General features: G+C 33.3%; 4 protein-coding genes across 4 annotated transcripts; 1 reads left to right on the forward strand and 3 right to left on the reverse strand.

Annotated features, from left to right (window-relative positions):
• Positions 1-1,301: 1,301 nt before the first annotated feature.
• LOC120147553 (B3 domain-containing transcription factor VRN1-like) lies at positions 1,302-3,609 on the reverse strand. The gene is made up of 6 exons (XM_039160897.1): positions 3,425-3,609; positions 2,857-3,268; positions 2,462-2,658; positions 2,125-2,383; positions 1,664-2,054; positions 1,302-1,524 (listed from the first exon to the last, which is right to left on the reverse strand). The coding sequence occupies exons 1-5, from the start codon at positions 3,521-3,523 to the stop codon at positions 1,822-1,824; spliced, it is 1,200 nt and encodes a 399-aa protein (XP_039016828.1). The 5' UTR covers positions 3,524-3,609; the 3' UTR covers positions 1,302-1,524; positions 1,664-1,821.
• A 1,995-nt stretch (positions 3,610-5,604) lies between these two features.
• Positions 5,605-6,996, reverse strand: LOC120147598 (protein transport protein Sec61 subunit gamma-like). Its single transcript, XM_039160929.1, has 3 exons — positions 6,807-6,996; positions 6,598-6,713; positions 5,605-5,778 (listed from the first exon to the last, which is right to left on the reverse strand). The coding sequence occupies exons 1-2, from the start codon at positions 6,898-6,900 to the stop codon at positions 6,598-6,600; spliced, it is 210 nt and encodes a 69-aa protein (XP_039016860.1). The 5' UTR covers positions 6,901-6,996; the 3' UTR covers positions 5,605-5,778.
• Positions 6,997-8,536: 1,540 nt separating this feature from the next.
• On the reverse strand, positions 8,537-10,511 carry LOC120147541 (zinc finger protein 511-like). The gene is made up of 4 exons (XM_039160887.1): positions 10,306-10,511; positions 10,044-10,108; positions 9,510-9,708; positions 8,537-9,037 (listed from the first exon to the last, which is right to left on the reverse strand). The coding sequence occupies exons 1-4, from the start codon at positions 10,432-10,434 to the stop codon at positions 8,687-8,689; spliced, it is 744 nt and encodes a 247-aa protein (XP_039016818.1). The 5' UTR covers positions 10,435-10,511; the 3' UTR covers positions 8,537-8,686.
• Positions 10,512-13,142: 2,631 nt separating this feature from the next.
• On the forward strand, positions 13,143-14,622 carry LOC120147539 (peroxidase 55-like). The gene is made up of 3 exons (XM_039160884.1): positions 13,143-13,433; positions 13,619-13,810; positions 13,916-14,622. Exons 1-3 carry the CDS (start codon positions 13,203-13,205, stop codon positions 14,477-14,479), a joined length of 987 nt encoding a protein of 328 aa, XP_039016815.1. The 5' UTR covers positions 13,143-13,202; the 3' UTR covers positions 14,480-14,622.
• Positions 14,623-18,980: the final 4,358 nt, after the last annotated feature.

Raw genomic sequence — 18,980 nt, forward strand, 5'->3', positions numbered from 1 at the left:
TTTTAGCTAAATTGTCTATTTAGCAATTCATCTGTTACTAGTTTTTGACATGATATTTTATATATTTTTTAATATTGATGTAATATTATCTTAAGTTAATATGTTATCATTATTATTAATCTTTTATTGATGGATAATTAAAATAGAATCAAAATGTAATGGTATGTATAATTTTGAAGAAAATAGTAATATATGGTGACCAAATAAGTAATTAACCTAAATATTATTAAAGTTTCCATTTATTTAGCATTTTTTAATAATATGAAGTCATTGCTATATAATATCGGTTCAAAATTTTCTCATTCTATAGATAAGATATATTATATATACATACCTCATAGATATGATTGCTTGAATCTGAAATCTCTAAGAACAATAATATTATTTTTTAACACTGAGATCGTTTAATATATTTATTTATTTAGCATTTTAAATTAAGAGACTGTATTTTTTGAGTTTTTGAATCACTTGTATTGCTAAATTAAATCCATAACAAAGTTTGTTAATGATTGTCCTAAATATTTGTTTTAAGAATGTTAACATTAAATTTAAAATAATATTGTTGATAGTTATTCATTTAAGAAAATACTATTTAGTATATATATTTGCCTTAAGAAATTATTTAAGATAATGAATGATATTATTATTCTATGGGGGGGGGTGGAATTGGTGGCTATAGCAGACAAAACATGTGATTTAAAAAGTGTTGAATTATTTTTCCCTTTTTCATGAAATTTATGTGAAAACCCAAATCCAATCACATGGTTCACGACACACGCACTTGAGCAGCGCCTGTGATTAGCACCAACGTTCGGTTGGTCAAATGTTCCTACTGCGTTTTAGAAAAAAAAATTGTACACGTGATGAATTTCAGCGACTCTCGGTAAAAACTTGTTTCTCCACCGTACCATCTATTGATTAATTAATGACGGTGATTACCAATAATCACCAATCCTTTTTGAACACGTAGGCTGCGTAGGTATGGGGAAACTCAAATACTAGTCCGCAGTCATTTTCTTGCTCTCTCGTTTAGCAAAAATAATAAAATATTCTTTTATTAATTAGAAGAGTATGTAAGGATCGTATAGTTGGGGTATAGGGTTTGATTGTTCGTTTGTTTCTTCTAACAGTTTACTGTTTTTTTTATTTAATACATACATTTTATTTAAAAAAAATAGTTATTTAATAATAAATATTCATACATTTTTACATACGTAAATGCCATGCATGTATATGTTAAGCTCTATGTTTGATTTAGAGATACGTAAATGCCATGCATGTATATGTTAAGCTCTATGTTTGATTATAGAAACTCTGAACACCAAATCAGTAGGCATTGATGAGGTGAAAGAATAAAATGTCATCCTTTAGGAGATAATTTTCCCTAGCAAATGGAGTCCAACCACTTGTTAAACAGCACCTAAAACCACTATAGTTTTTTAGCTTCACAACCCATTTCTGCAATCTCAGCTAAGTTTCCCCTTCACAATATCATTATCCCTTGGCAAATGCTGCCGGAAATCTCTGCATACAGAACAACAAAAATAGCTTGAATTAGTATCCAACATCTAATTCAGTCTTTAAAGGCCATCAGGTCATTTCGCATTCGACTCTTTTGGATTTCCAAAAAATACTATATGCATAAATGGTTGATAAAGCATACCGATCCGCCATGGGACAAGTAACATGATCTCATAACAAGTTTAAAATCTGGATCTTTTGGGAGATAATTACTGGAAGCTTTAAAGACAACATCAAGAGAAGAAGCCCCTCGAGTATACTGTGAAGTGTGAACCACCAGAATTGTGATGTCTCAATTGGTTAAAATTGTGTGCACAAAGTTAATGCATAAAAAGAGGTACAAAAATCTCTAGGGTAGGAGGGAACTTGGTCTTTCATTTTACCTCCAGGGAGTTGATATTCTTCAACTGCTGCTTTGTCATCATCAATGAAGGATATTGCGCCTTTACTTTTGCTACCATAATCAGTTCCCAAGCTTTTCTTGAATTTCACTGGATTAGCTCCATTCTCATCAACCAAGGAATTCGGAAAATCTGCATGGTCGAACATCTATGTATGTTAGAGGAGAAATGCTGAGTTAACATGTAAAAACAATGTACTCACCTACTGATTCTGCAACTTCACGGCGAAAGATGAATACGTTAAACGTGGTCTCGACTATACTAATGAGCTCGAAAACACAAACATCCCCGACATCCAACTTGTTATCGATTGAGAAGCCCTTCCATCCATTGCAGAGTCTTGGTACAAACCGTTTGCTTGTGTTATTATATTCCATGGTCCATGTTTTCCCGTCAACAACACACTGGATTTTGCATTTCTTCTCCGTCAAATATTTCCTAGCAAAGATAATTGGTAAACCCTGCAATTAAACGTATACATATTTCAAATGCGAATTCGAGTGTGTGTATATATATCATATTGAATTGAAAAGATTTACCATTCTGTATTTATCAGTAAGAAATGATGGTTGCATGACTCTAGTAAAAAAAGGATTTTGGGACTTGAAAGAACTGGCAATTTGACAAGCTTTATCCTTCTGTTTGCCTCTCATTGTCCCCCGCATACTTCCACCTCCATGTTCTGGACTAGCACTCATCCCTCCATTGCTTTTCCGAGATGAAGCAGATAATCTGCCTGAAATCAACCGATTAAGAAACAAACAAAAATGAAACACAAGTTTTTTCTTTTGAACAAAAAGGTGGTCTATACCACTAAATCCTAGAGTAAGACAATTTGAATATCCATTTCTATTGGAAACATTGAAAGTATGGTTACCGAAATTCCCATTACTCTTAGTTCTATTAGTTCTCGAATTGATTCTCGGATTCTTACTCAGCCTCGGACACGGTGATGGCAATGGTCCCCTTCTTTTCTCCCTTGGGAGAGTTGGAGTTCCATCAATGATTTCAACAGAGATATCATCATCATCTTTTTCTTGTTTCACTGCAGTCCCTTGACATTGTTCACTCAAAGTGTGATTTTCGGCATGAATGTATTCAATCTCTGAAGCACCTTTATCAAATATGATAACATTGAAAAGGGAATGCCCTCCGTATCTGAAAACCACAAAGTCTTCTAAATCTAACGAGTAATGTTGTACAAAGTCGCTCCACCCCTTTTGCAGATAAACCTCAGAACCAGACTTAGTTAATTCTACTTCCCAGAGAGTTCCACTCGGGACCTTAAGAAATACTGGGCTCGAGATCCCACTTCCATATTTTCTCACAAATTTTGCTGGAATTTTCTGCATGAAAAAGGGAAGAAAACAAAATCCAATAGATTAAAAGCTTTATGATCATAGTCCCTTGCATATTCACCTATACAAGAACCTTAAAGATTAAGATAAAAAAGAAAGTATGAACAATGGTTTTATAATATAGACAATGAAAAGTTTACTCACCATTTTCCCATGCTGAATAGCATCGGTGAGAAGCACTTTGAAGAAATGAGGTGTTCTGGAGGTGAAGGCTTGGCTATTAGGATTACTGTTGGAAGCCATTTGATTAAACCAAAGCTTAGAATTTCCCAGGAAACACTATTGCAACTCCAGAGACGTGTACTTGGGCTTGGAATTTCCCGGGGTGTGAGGAGTGTTCTTCGAGATAACAGTATACTTAGCTGTTTAAATTTTAAAAACAACTCTTGATTTGAAAAAGAATAAGATAATCTTTTTTCACTTGAAATTCGCTCAAATATACAGTATCTTCCGAGGGTTATTTGCTACGTTTATCTTGAATTATCCCTATCCAATTTCCCCATTGGATAGCGATATGATTTATAATTATTCTTCTAAAAAATCAAATGTATATTGAATATTTTATAATGTGTATTCTCATTTTATAATAATTTATTAAATTTAATAATTATTTTAAAATTTTAATGATAAAAAATGTTTTAATTTAATTTTATAATAATTTATATATTTTATTATTTCCGTTGGGGAAACTCCCAGTCCAGGCCAATTAATGCGAGGAATGCTAGAGTTTCCAGAGAATGTGAACTGATTATTGTGAATATTTCTGGAGCATAATTTACGTGGATGAATAAATGAGCATAATTTACGTGGACAGAAGATGTATAACATTCCTAATATGGTTTAATTATAAATCAGGTTGAAAATATTATATTGATTGATAGAAATTTATATTTAATTAAATTAAAATAAGATTATGTATTAAATCAAGAATATAATCAGCAGACATCATTTTTGAGGATTAAAAACTAATATATAATAATCATGAAGTCTATATACATTAAAATACATAAAAAAGGGATTTAAAGAGTTATTTCTACCAATTTTAAAGGGTTGAGTATCAATACTCTTTCTTTTATTATCAAATTAAAAATAAAATTATGTATTATCCTTGATGTGAGGACGATAAAATACATTATTGATTATGTGAGATTAGTATCAGTTTTCAGTACTCGAAAAGAGTTAGAGATAATGATTAAATAAAGTATACTAAAAATCTGAAATTAAAATATATGTAATAATGAGTTATATCCTAAATCAGATAAATGTATGTATATTTTTTTTGATAAATGAAGGAGAGTAAAACTAGACTAACTTAAACAATGATGTCTTATATTCCTAATGTCTACTTGGAATTTTAGGACTGTCAGTCTTGTAGGCTCGAGGAAAGTTGCTCCCTCAAAATCAATCATAGGAGTTTGCAATAACTTTGATATTGGTTGTTGCTTATTGTGCGACTGTAATAACTATAATATCGTGATTATGATAAATTGGGTCAAATTCAAACTTTAAATTAAAATTTCAAATTGAACAAAAATAAAATTTTGAATCAGGTCAGAGTTCAATTTTATTGTTATAATATTACATTAGATTCGAGTCAACCAAAAACCCACAGCATTACCATCCTAATTACAATCCACAATTTGCCTTAGGGGTTGTTTGTTTACTTCAGAATGATTAAGTGCTGAATAATTCAAATGCTGAATGATTCAGAAGTTCTGTATGAATTAGCTCTGAATGTGACAATTCTGAATCATTCAGAATGTACTTATATGTTGAATCATTCAGTATTGTTTTGCTAAATCAATCAACACTGAATCATTCAAAGATACAAAACAAACACGTTGAATGTTGAACGATTCAGCATTTAGCGTTGAATAATTCCATTAAGAGGCAAATGAACATCCCCTTAGTTTGGCTTATATTTTTGTTGCCATATGAAAAATGCGTTCAAACTTGGGGGGGGGGGGAAATACCGTAAAAAACATAAAAAGGTAAATTTTTAAGGAAAATTACATAAAAAATATTGGGTAAACTACACTAACGGTGACCTAACTTTTAGGGTGCTTTCATTTTGATCGTCAAAAGATATCCTTAAACAAAATACTTTATGTAATTTTTAGGGTGACCTAACTTTTAGGGTGCTTTCATTTGACCAAACTAATTTTTCAACTACAGTCGAACTTAATGAATCCAAATAGTTTGGTTTTGTTGAAATGGCCGTATGCTACGTGACATCGAATTCATCTCAACCTTATCAAGGGCACAAGATGTATTCTTGGTTCTAGAATTAGAATCCTTATATTGCTTACCATGCAATATTAAGTCTAGCTTCAGCAATTTTCCATTACAATTTAACAACACAAAAGACTAAACCATTTTCAACAAAACCGATTTTAAAGACAAACCCAAGTCTAAACTGAAGTTACTTAATGGACTCACATGATGTACATGCACCTCTCTCGAAACTTTCTAACGATTCTCAGCAACATGATGCAGGCCTGCAACTCGAACAAAAGTTCCAGTGTCAGCCATCATCCCAAGAAATATAAAAAAAAGCTTGTGGAACACGGGACAACGTATATGAATACACCATAACTAATAGATGAAGATGAGATGGTTATGGTTGTGTTTGTGTTTGAAGTAGAGAAAATAATGTCTGAATCACGTTTTTAAGCTGCAATTGTTTATCTTTACATGGTTGCCACAGCTATTGGATATGGAAACAACTTCATCAAACATACTTAACATTTAACCCCACGTAATACGTTTCCTAGACCATTAATAGCATCAACATAGATGATCCGAGAAAACTGCTTATCTTTTCTACTTTCACTGCCTTTTCCATTTGTTCTACCCAAATACAAGTTTAGACTTTCGACCACACTATTGCTCATTAGTGATAGTGTATCAACAAACAAGGATTAGAGCTTAATGGCCATTTTTGCAGCAAGCTGTTAATGAAGAATCGATTAAATTGACAAGTTGAGCTCAATCTCCTTCTATACAACAAAGTAAACACAAAATGACAGCGAGATGTAAAACAAGGATTCAACGATAAAAGGTGAAAACTGATTAATCAAATTAATTGAATTTCCTGGTTTCTCCTGTCGCTCAATAGTCTAAGTTTCGCACAGATTTCATTAGCTTAGAGTATTCAACAACTAGATTTTAAAAAATTCAAGGACATCGATGCTTTAATCTTCAATTTCTAAGAAAACCACAGGAACATCAAATCAGCAACAGATCCATAATATACGAGAAATACCGAATTAACATGAAAAATGGGTAGAAATCGAAGGAACCGAACCGAACCGTACCTAGCCGGATCCAACAATAATGTTGTTAATAGGGATAAAGATGAGCTTGACGAAAAATCCCACGAATCCCATAACAACGAACCCGATCGCCGTTCGAAACGCAACCTTCGTAAATTCTGAATCAAAAAGAAAATCACATCATTCAATCAGAAATCTGATAGACCACCGAAATCAAATAATAACGGAACAAAACTGGAGTAAATGGTAACCTTTGCTATCGGGCTTGTGGCATCTCTTGACGAGACGAACACTGTCCTTAGCAAACTCTCTCAGCGGATCGAAAACTGAGTCAACTGCGTCCATTTTCCCCTTTCTTCTTGTTTTACTTTGGTCCACGAAGAAAAGGTTTTGATTCTTTTCTATTCCTTTTAGATCTATGAATCTTACAAATTGTTGTCGATAGAAATTAAGTAATTTTCTGTTTGGCCTCAAATGCCCCTACTTGTTCACTTGAATGGACAACATCACCCCCATTCCCCGACTTGGCTTCATAACTATGGTAAATAAATGGCTTAGTTTAGGGGAATAATATCCAAAATAACTTTTTTTACCATTAATACCATAATGGTATTTAAATAATATTATTTATTAAAATAATATTATTTATTAAAATAATATATTTTTTATAAACACGCACCACGGAAAAGAATATTTTTCAAAAGATGTATTTGGATGGATGATGTTTTTACCGACATGACATGTTTTTCGATCAGTTTTTTTTACTAACATCATTCAAGATTAAAATTAAAAAATAGAACAATAAGTAAAAAATTGTAAGAATTTTATTAAAAAGGAAATAGCATTATATGTGTCGAAGAAAAATATTTACATGAATACGAGTAAGTCAGACAATAGTGGCAACACGCGTATATGAGTCTTATCTTTAATCACTCAATGAATATATATTTATAAGATTAAATTTAAACACTTAAAAAATTCATATAAACAACTTGAGATTTGAGAATACCATGACAAAATTTGATTGACTTTGAGTTGTCAAAGACAAATTTGATCATACATGTATCATTACAAAGTCAAAGACAATTGTTGTCTTATGAAATACTTGAGATCTCAATATTCAAAACTGTTTTTGACTATCGCATTGTTATAAGTTTATTTCGTGAAGTGCGGGTTATAAAATGGATATCTAATTTGCGTTTCAAGGATGAAAAAAAAATGAGTGAATTAAAAATTGAGGTCCAAAGATCGTCGATGATGAATACAAGGGACTTTAATAGAATTTAGAGATCAAATTGATATTTTATCTAAAGTTCAGAAGTTAAAATAAATAATATAGCTAAAGTTTATGACTCAAATTAGTATTTTGTCTTGAAAGAATATTCTATATTAGATTTCTTATTGCTTTTGCTTTTGAATCACCGATTATACCCTTACATATGTGGTTACCAGACACCCACGAGGAAGCCCATTACTGTACTTGTATGCTTCTAGCCGGAATTTTATTAAAAATGGGAGCATATGAATAAAGATTAGGGGTTTAATTAATTTTTTTTACAAACGTATCATGTCATCCGAGAATTAACAGTTCAGTAACTAAAATAAGATAAATGAAAAACAAATGTAACCAGAACGCAACTCTTTCAAAACTGATAATCAAAAGAAGACAAACTAAAATAAAACTGATCATATATGTAATTCACACACACACATATATATATGTCAGAAAGATTTAATATATTTAGTATATAAATTAATATAAAATAGTAAAAAAAATTAATAATTATTTCACATGATTAGTCAAATGTTTTTTTAAAATTATTATAAAATTTCTACCGTAAATATTGCTTATATTGTTTCTCCTTTTACAATAAGAATAAATAAATTTCCATTATTTGAAATCTTTAACTATTTGAATGATGAGGCATCAAAATCAAAGGTACGATGAAACTTGTATAGTAAAAAATCAGAAACACTTCAATTTCCAGAATATGCTTTTCAACTACTTAGATTAATCATCCATGCATTCAACATCTTTCTGTCCTACTTGAACTCCAATCTTGACTGTAAGTGCTTTCATTACCGGTTGCAAGAATAAGCTATCTGTCTCTTTGCCCCTATAGTTGTGGAGTCACTTCTTTTCTCGCGGTGGCTGGACGGATAGAGGAACAAATGTGAGGCCACGTGCATTACGACGACCAAAGCTAATGTTCGAAGGAGAGGAGTCTGAAGTGCTTAATTTAGAGACAGCTGAAACAAGGCCATCAATCGTTTCATTTTCTACTTCCATCTTGCTGGAAGCTTCTTCATCTTTCTTATGCATTCTACGTTTCTGTTGGTTCTTCAACCTCTTTTTCTTGGATGGATGTGCCTTCTTAAAGAAGTCGAATGAAGTCGGGAATTTATGCTTGTCCACCAGATGTTGTTGCCGACCCTTGTCACTCTTGAACTTCAAACCGCAACCTTCCACAAGGCATTCATACTGTTACACATGAAGAACGGTTTTAGTATTAAACCGAATTATACCAAGAACGATTGAAGTCGAAGAATATTACAAAGTTAACAGCAAACTAATAACCATTTCTACCATCGCAGAAAGAGAGAGCGAGAAAGTATGTGTGTGTGAACTCATGCTTTGGTGGTCAAATTAAAACTCCCTTGACACTTGACATTTCTAAGTTAAAAAATCTCCCTTGTGGCCTTATCGATGTTTTTTTCTCGTCATTTGATGTGCATGGACGATGGGGAAGAAAGACCCGATTGCAGCGAACTAAATGTGATAAATTGAAATGCATGACGCTAGTTGAATAGTAATGTTTGGAGCCTAAGTGCCACCATAAACTCGTTCCAGTTACACAATTGTAATAAAATGTATTCAATAGAACAAAAGGAGAGGACAAACCCAATGAACAATCTCAGAGCAACAATATACAAAGTTAATGAGAGAAAGATACCATAGCATAGCCACGAGCAACTTTTGCCTGAAAGAAGGAATCATGTGCTTCAGAGACATGAATACTTAGCAAGCGAGACGTTGTATAAACTCTAGAGCATACAGAACAAGAAGCAGTATGCAATGCATTGTAATGATCTTCAAAGTCCTCCAAAGAAGCCAGGCATGCACGGCAACCGACGATTAGGCAACATACACCCCTGCTCGCACATTAGGTACAAATGACACGATTAATTACACAAACAGCATTAAGCTTTCAGAAGCCTTACCATCTTTTTCAAATGACAGAAACTTCATTTCCACATTCACTACATTCAACGGAAAACAACAGCAGTTTCGTTACACAAAAAATTACATGGAAGTCTAAACAATAACACAAATTGAAAAAATTCACAATTTCAGAACATAGAAACCCTTTTAAAGATCCTGTAAATGCATGATTAAAATGTATGAGTAAACATTCAAATAACAGCCCTTTTATGACCATTAACAAACTAGTGATTTTATAGCTAAATAGTGGAACAAAAGCTGAAACCTGGCAGCATTATCTATCATCTTCTCAAGTCGGTTCCTTTCATCTTCAGTTAAATCCAATGCCACCTGAATTTCACCAAATAAATCCTTTTTGAGTGTTTGTCTTAAAAACTGAACCTTGTAATAATCACTTACAGAAGAAAAAATTGAAAAGAAATAACTTAAACCCACTTAAATTTCTAACTTATTAAAGCAAAATTATTTCGTTAGATCTTTTAATAAGAAAAGCCAGTGGATAAAAGTAGAAGAGGAAAGAGTAGGACCTGTTTGGCAAGAAGTTCTCTCTCCAGGTTACCAGAAGTGAAGAAGGGAGAGTCGGGCTCAAAACGACGGCGAATAGAAGTCCAGTACGGAAACGACGAGTCGTTCTTGTAGTCTACAACCATCGCCATGGCTACTCGCAGGTGAGAAATACTGATTTTCTTTGTTTCCTATTAATTTTTGAATGATTTCAAGTTTGAATGTTCTGGATTTTGGGAACTTTACAGTTGAGCCGAAAAAAGGTGAGGCTTCCAATGAGCCCACTCATGGATCCGAATAACTTGGGACTGTAACCCATCTAAAATCTCAGTCGAAAATTTATAGGGGTGACTGCCCTCTCAGCTCATTACTGAACATGACAATTCACAATGAATGATGATGCGATAAAACGACTTAACTGATTATTTAAAAATTTTGAGAATTTAATTGGGTTTTATGAAGCTTGAGAAATTATTTAATTTTTAAATAAAAACAAAAATTAAGAACAACAATTAATCTTGAAAGAACAACTATTATTTTTTAAAATATATTTTTAAATTATTATAATTATTAATTTTGTGAAACAGTTTCAACTCCTTTTCTATTAACATCGCTTGATTTAAGATTTAAAAGGAACAAAGAAGAAGATGAAATCATAATATATTTGATAGGTCCAACATTTGTACTAGGCAATGCATAATATAATGTATGTTTGTTAAAGTAATATGCATCAAGCAAGCACAAACTAAGTTTGCTTAAACTCAATGATTAGAAGATAAGGTAACAAAATGAAGAGGGGGGGGGGATTTAGTGCAAATTGCTAAAAAACTAATATTTATAGCATATTGCCCTACACTTGGATAGAATTCCTCACCAAGTCGCCATATATAATTACAGATAAAATGGTTAGAATGAGTCCTAAGATTCAATTTCTTAAGAATGAAGTTTGTCAAAAGAAGAAACAGTGTTAGAGTCAACTATATATTTATACTTCTAATTGTTCCCAAAGCTAAATATCCTTTCGAGATGAGGTTAGTCTTGAAATTCTACGCATGAATAGAATAATATATATTAGACATAATGTGTTATTTTCATTACATTTTAAAAATATTTTATGTATTATATTCTCATGTATTTAGAATTATCAGGAAAAAAATCAGTATAGAATAGTTTTATGTTTCAACCATATTAAATATACTTTCATATATATATGAAAAGGTGATGCAAGTTTACAATTCTTCTTAAGGTTGTAAGATGTGTTGGATTTTGGAAAGAGAGTAAAATTTTATTTATTTTTGTAATTAACATATCAAGATGATGAACAAGTCATTGATTTATGGTGTATATGACCCAAACAAACATTGAACAAGAGGTAATGACAATTTATATTTATATCACACATGTGAAATCTTATACATTGATTTGTTGCTAAGTCGCTTTCATGCATTTGTATTAATTTGCAAGAAATTAATCTAAGGGTTTGTTTGTTTGGGGGAAAATCAATTACGGAATTGATTTTCCCCGAAATTCCGTGCTTGCTTCACGTAATTCGTTTTCCGAAAAATGTTTTCCAGTGTTTGGTTGGAGGAAAACTGGTTAGTCAACGTAAAACATTTTCCTGGTCAATAGAATTTCCTTTGTGTTTTGTGGAAAATGACTTACGGTCTGATTTTTCGTAAGTCATTTTCCGAACTTTAATACTCAAAGTAATTTTATTTTATAAATTTAATATTAATAAAATAGTTTAATATCATTTTAATCAAAATATTAATTATTAAAATATTTAAAATATATTTATTAATATTTCTAATAATATAATTACATTTTTAATATTATAATAAAATAATCAATTATATTATAATAATATAATTGATTATATTTTTATTTTAATAATATATAATAAATTATTAAAAAAATTTATATTATTTATTAATTTCATAGAAATAATATACTAAATTATTAAATATTGAATAATATTATTTATATATTATATTATATAATATCTAATAATATTTTAATAAAGATATTAAAATATACTAATTAATATTTTAAATATAATATAACACTATTACTTTAATAAATAATTAATATATTTATAATAATTTTATTTCAATAAATATATCAATATCTTTATTAATAAAATTATAAAAATAATATTTAATAATAAATAAATTATTTTAATATTTTAAAATATTAATATTAAGTTTTATGATAAATAATATTATTTATTATATTTAATATTTGTAATAAACAATTTTTAAAAAAATCATCAACTAGTGGAAAAAATGTTTAAACAACATCGTAAAACATTTTCCAGATATTTTTCAGAAAATGTAATTCATTTTACCGAAAATATTTTTCGAAAAACATTTTTTAGAAATGTAATTCATTTTCCAGTAATTCATTTTTCAGAATTCAATTTTCAAAAAACCAATTACAATCAAACAAACATACCCTAAGTTTATTTTCAAAATGTCTCAGCGAGAGAGAGATAATCAAATGGTGAGCGGTGCCACACAAATTCGACCAAGCTAATTATGTTAACATTATTTTTCAATATGATATAGGTGAACAGAAACTGCATAACAATTGCCAACAAAATTTATTTTTCTTTGATCACAAATATAAATATTTATATTTAATTTTAAACTCTTTAAATATTTTCAAAAAGTTTTATGTGAAGAGAGCTGACAACTTGCAAGATTGGTTAAATATTCTAATTAACAAGATTGGTTAAATATTCTAATTAACAAGAAAAAGACTAAATTAAAGCATATTTATATATGTATTTAGGTATTATATTTGAGGAATTAATATGCTTAGACCAAGTATTAGCCATCAAATACCATGCATGCCTAAGCTAACATTTTCTTATTACAAGTCTTGTTCTATCTATATATACGAGTTCACACTTGCTTTTATGAAACTAAAAGGCAGAAACAAAATGGAGGTACTAAGGAGATGGTTGATCATTTCAATGGTTTTAATGATTGTGCAGATAGGAGAAGGACAGCTGTCCGAAGATTTCTATGCCAATTCTTGTCCGAATCTGGAATCCATAGTGAGTCAACAAGTGTCAACGAAGTTCAGTCAACCATTCGTTACGGTCCGTGCAACTCTCTGCTTGTTTTTCCATGACTGCTTCGTTGAGGTCTGTATGATCAATAATACCCAGTTTTTGCTCTTTATTTCATCACATGTTTCAAGAAATAGTTGTTTTTTCCCCCTTATCAAGTTACTCTCATGCATGTCGTGTCATCCATTAATGCTTAGTTTTTCCATTGCATTGTGATTTCTTGCATGTCAGATTAGGTTAAAAATCAATTTATTTTGTAGGGTTGTGATGCGTCAGTGCTGATTTCATCGCCAAATGGAGATGCCGAAAAGGATGCTCAAGACAATCTCTCCCTTGCCGGCGATGGATTCGACACGGTGATCAAGGCCAAACAGGCAGTTGAAACACTATGCCCTGGTGTTGTGTCTTGTGCCGACATCTTGGCCCTAGCTACCCGGGATGCTGTTGTCCTGGTACGATATCCTCAACCATTTTACCTCGAAATTGCGAGCGTAACAAATGCTATTGCGGTTTGAATATTGACAACATTGCTTCTGTTGTATGAATAATAATATTAGGCTGGAGGGCCTTCATGGGAAGTGGAATTAGGACGTCGAGATGGCCTTTTATCACAAGCATCAAGAGTAGCAGGGAATCTACCAGAGCCTGATTTCAACCTCGTCCAACTCAACACCATGTTTGTTCGAAATGGCCTTACCCAACTCGACATGATCGCCCTCTCAGGGGCTCATACGTTAGGCTTCTCGCACTGCGACCGCTTCTCGAATCGTATATATTCCTCTCCGATTGATCCTACTTTGGATCCAGGCTATGCACAGCAATTGATGCAAGCTTGTCCCCAAGATGTCGACCCTAGCATTGCGATCAACGTGGATCCCGAAACACCACGAACATTCGACAATGTCTATTATCAGAATCTAATAGCCGGGAAAGGGTTGTTTACTTCGGATCAAGTGCTCGAAACCAATCCAGATTCCGAACCAACTGTAAGTGATTTTGCTACCAACCCCGGAAACTTCAATGCAGCTTTCATCACTGCAATGAGGAAACTGGGAAGGGTGAGAGTCAAAACTGGCAATGAAGGAGAAATAAGACTTGATTGCACAGCATTTAATTCATGAAATGGGGATGAAATAAAGGGCAAAAAATGTAAGCCCAAGCTGTTTGTTTTGTTTTCTGTATTTTCTGGTTTGACATAGGTGCTTGAAGATCATCATGAAATAAATAATTGAAAAAAGGATTTTCTTGTAATTAATCTTTTCTTCTTCTTTTCTGTGATGCTCGTCAATGCATTTAAAGATGCCGTTTATTTTGTAAAACATATTAATAAAATGAATTCAGTGTCACGCTATTCCAACTAGTTGAGGCCATAAGAGAACTGGGGAGGGTTGTTTTCGCTTATTGATTTATAATAACAAGTAATATAATCCTGAAAATAGCAATAATACTCATAAACACGCATTTGACCAATGACAACCGCAATGAAATAGAAATCCCAGATACATTATTCAATTTAGTAAATTAAACACCACTCTTTCCATATGAACACTGTATTGTATTTTGTTTAGACGGGTTATCTTTATTTCGTTCATTTTCATGGGGTAATTTTTACCCCATACTCGGTCTGTAAGTTAGACTCAAACTTAAGTGGTCACATATCTCATTCAGAGATTTTTTTAAACAACTTATAATACATTAGACATAACATAGAACAAAATATTAATAATTCAGATATATCCAAAACGATAGCAAATACATGCCACCAAACCATAACCGAAAAACATATAGAGATATACATTCGTACAAAATAAGTAGTTGATCTCCCCTGATGCTAAATTTGCTAGCTTACTGTCTGTTGTTATCTGAAAAAGGGTAAAAACTACAGACTGAGCCAAAAAGCCCAATGTGATTCCAACAATATATAAACACATACTAATAAAATATTTCAGTAAAATCAGTTTATCAACAAGTTTGTTTTATTTAAAATTATGAACAATATTTCCATCCACTCCCTCCGATTTCTATTATTATTTTTTTATATATTTTCCAGAACCATACACCCACCTGCACACCAGTAAGGACTTACCCTGAGCACAAAGCCGAGGAGCCTGCGGTAATAACTTTCCCATCCAATCACTCCAATCACCAAAATGTGTAGGTTCCCCATAACTATACACCCACCTGCACACCAGTAAGGACTTACTCTGAGCACAAAGCCGAGGAGCCTGCAATAATAACTTTCCCATCCAATCACCAAAATGTATAGGTTCCCCAAAACCATACACCCACCAGCACACCAGTAATGACTTACCCTAAGCACACAGCAAATGAGCCTGAAATACTTCCCTCAATAATACCCCATTGACATTAATAAACATGTATGTATTCAGGTGAAAATAAATGTCAATCCATTAAAACATGAAAATGATTCATGCTTGAAAATCATATGCAGAAATTACATAAACCATACATCAGATCAGTAAAATCTGGTAAATCAAGTGTCGAGTAACCAGTATTCAGAAAACAAGTATCGTGTTATAATAACATTCAACATCATCATAAATTTGAAACAATTCATATGATAGTTTAAAACAGTAAGATAACACCCTCAGGAAACACACCTGTAACAGTCTGAGAAATCATATAAGGAAGCTTCCTACTGAGTCTGTCGATCACGCTCTGCTGCAGCGCTAGATCCTACGAATCGAAAAAATCCATATTGGAATCCTAATATAAATAATCTTAATCTTTATTTAAATAATATACGGAAACCTACGGGTAATTCTCGTAGTACGCGGTTCGGGATGATTTAACGAACATACAACACTGGACTTAACTGATCCTTGCTTAGGTGAAACACGAGTACCTTCATAAAATATTTTTACTGAAGCAATTCCTTAACCAAATCTCAAATAAATAATCAAAATACTAAAATACTAAGCCTTTTTGGATTCATATGCTCGATTCGGGAATTTCATGTTAGAATTTGGCAAAACGGACTTCGAAATCAAATTCAGGACATCTAAAAACATAAAGTATGACCTTTCGGATATTTAAATTCTTTGGTTAAAGTCAAAGTCAAGGGTTTGACTGACAATTTGAAGACTTTCGGGTTCAAATTTGGTGAAACGGACCCCAAAACCGGGTTCAGAACGTCGAAAAATATTAGGATAAGTATACTCGGAAAAGATTAACGGTCGTTTAATGGTCGGTCAAAGTTATGGTCAACGGTCAACGGGTCGGGTCAACGGGTAGGGTCAGGTCGGACCGGTCAACCCGGTTCGGATCGATCAAACCGGTTTCAACACTGGCCCAGCCTTTCCCACGCACAGTGGCAGCGCGTGGGACCTCCTCCGGTGACATATAATTCACGGAAAAAATTTTAAAAATTATTTTAAGCGATTTCGAGATACTTACAAAGCTCGGTTCAAATTTTTGAACGGCGGAGAGCTCGATTTCAACAAATCGGAAACTTTGACCGCTTCACCTCCCCACGCGCCGCCATCAACGGAGACCAATGATGACACCGACGGACTCGGAACGACACAAGGAACATGATGGTGCGGGAGGTGTCGTAAACGGAGCAACGATCGGCGATGAATTTAAGATTTTCTCGGTGATGGAGCTAAAAAAACGTCAAGACTTTGACTTGAAATTCACAGCGTTTGGCAGCGTTTCACTTCAATTAATTTAAGGGATTTGTTCCTCGCTCGATGATGAACACGGTGGTGTTTTCAAATCGACGATCAGAGGTCGGACGGCGTCGGAATCGTGGTTAGAAGTTGGGGCTTTAAGGGAGGAAATTTGGTGAAATTCATTCTGATTTCAGAATGAATTTCACGCTTATAATGCGTGAATGGCGACACTCCATGGGTAAATTCAGGGCTTGGTCCCTTAATTTTCTTCATCTCTAAAACAAGCTACAAGTTTTAAAATCTTTCAATTTAGTCCCTAAATTTCACCAATTTACTTAATTAAAACCTCAAATTACAATTATATTTTTTTTTTCAAATTTCCGGGTTGTTAAAATTCTCCCCCTCTACATGAAATTTCATCCTGGAAATTTACCTTATGAAAATAGATGAGGGAAATTGAGTCTCCATTAACTCCAAAGTCTCCCAAGTAGCTTCTGAGGGGCTACGATTACTCCACTGAACTTTGACCATTGGAATACGCCTATTCTGAAGAACTCGCTCATCCCTCTCTAAAACCTGAACAGGCTCCTCATCATATGACAAATCAGGTCTCAACTCTACCTCATCAACTTGAATGATATGATCTGGATCTGGACGGTATCGCCTCAAAACAGACACATGAAAAACATCATGAATACGACTGAGCTGGGAAGGCAACTCAAGCTGATAAGCAACAGGTCCAACTTTATTCAAAATACGATACGGCCCAATAAATCGCGGAATCAGTTTACCCTTACGTCCAAATCTCAATACCTTATTCCATGGGGATACCTTGAGAAAAACCTGATCTCCAACTTCAAACTCGATATCCTTGCGTCGCTTATCTGCTTATGATTTCTGTCTATCAAATGCCTCTTTTAAGCGATCACGGATCAATCTGACAGTAGCTTCAGTCTCTCGAACCAAGTCTGGACCCAAAGTTTTTCTATCATGCAATTATGTCCAACATATAGGAGTACGACATCTACGTCCATACAGAGCCTCGTACGGTGCCATGCGAATACTTGCCTGGTAACTATTATTGTAAGCAAACTCAGCTAATGGCAAGAAATCTTCCCAACTACCACATAAATCAATCACGCAACCCTGTAATATATCCTCAAACACCTGAATTACTCGTTCAGACTGTCCATCAGTCTGAGGATGAAAAGTTGTGCTGAAATTCAAATTAGTACCTAGAGCCTCGTACAAAGCCTTCCAGAACCTAGAAGTGAACCTTGTATCTCGATCAGATATGATACACAATTGTACACCATGAAGTTTAAAAATCTCCGAAATGTACAACTTAGCCAGTTTTTCCAGAGAATAATTAATCCGGATAGGGATAAAGTGCGCTGACTTGGTGAGTCGATCAACAATCACCCAGATAGAATCCTTTTTGGAATGAGTAAGAGGAAGACCAGTAACGAAGTCCATTGTAATGCGCCCCCCACTCAGGAATCTTTATTGACTGTAACAATCCAGATGGATGCTGGTGTTCTGCCTTAACCTGCTGACAAGTCAAACACCTTGCCACAAAATCTGAAATATTCTTTTTTATACCAGTCCAAAAGTAGTGCTCCTTGAGATTATTGTACATTTTGTCCCCGCCAGGATGCATAACATAAGGACTACTATGAGCCTCCTGAAGAATAACCCCTCTCAACTCATCATCTTTAGGTACGCAGTAACGACCGTGAAAACACAAAATACCATCCTGATTCACAGTATACTCTGAACCCGTTCCTTGCTTAACTTGCTCAATAATGGGAAGCAATGAGCTATCCAGAAGTTGTTTGGTCTTAATCTCCTCGGCCAAAGTAGGTTTAACCTGCAACTCTGCTAACAAACTATTATCATCAAATAAACTCAAGTTGGCGAATAAGGCTCTGAGATCTGATATCGTCTTACGGCTTAAGGCATCTGCCACTACATTACCTTTTCCTGA

The sequence above is a fragment of the Hibiscus syriacus genome, unplaced genomic scaffold (genome assembly GCF_006381635.1).
Source record: "Hibiscus syriacus cultivar Baekdansim isolate YM2019G1 unplaced genomic scaffold, ASM638163v2 tig00110940_pilon, whole genome shotgun sequence".
Lineage (NCBI taxonomy): Eukaryota > Viridiplantae > Streptophyta > Magnoliopsida > Malvales > Malvaceae > Hibiscus > Hibiscus syriacus.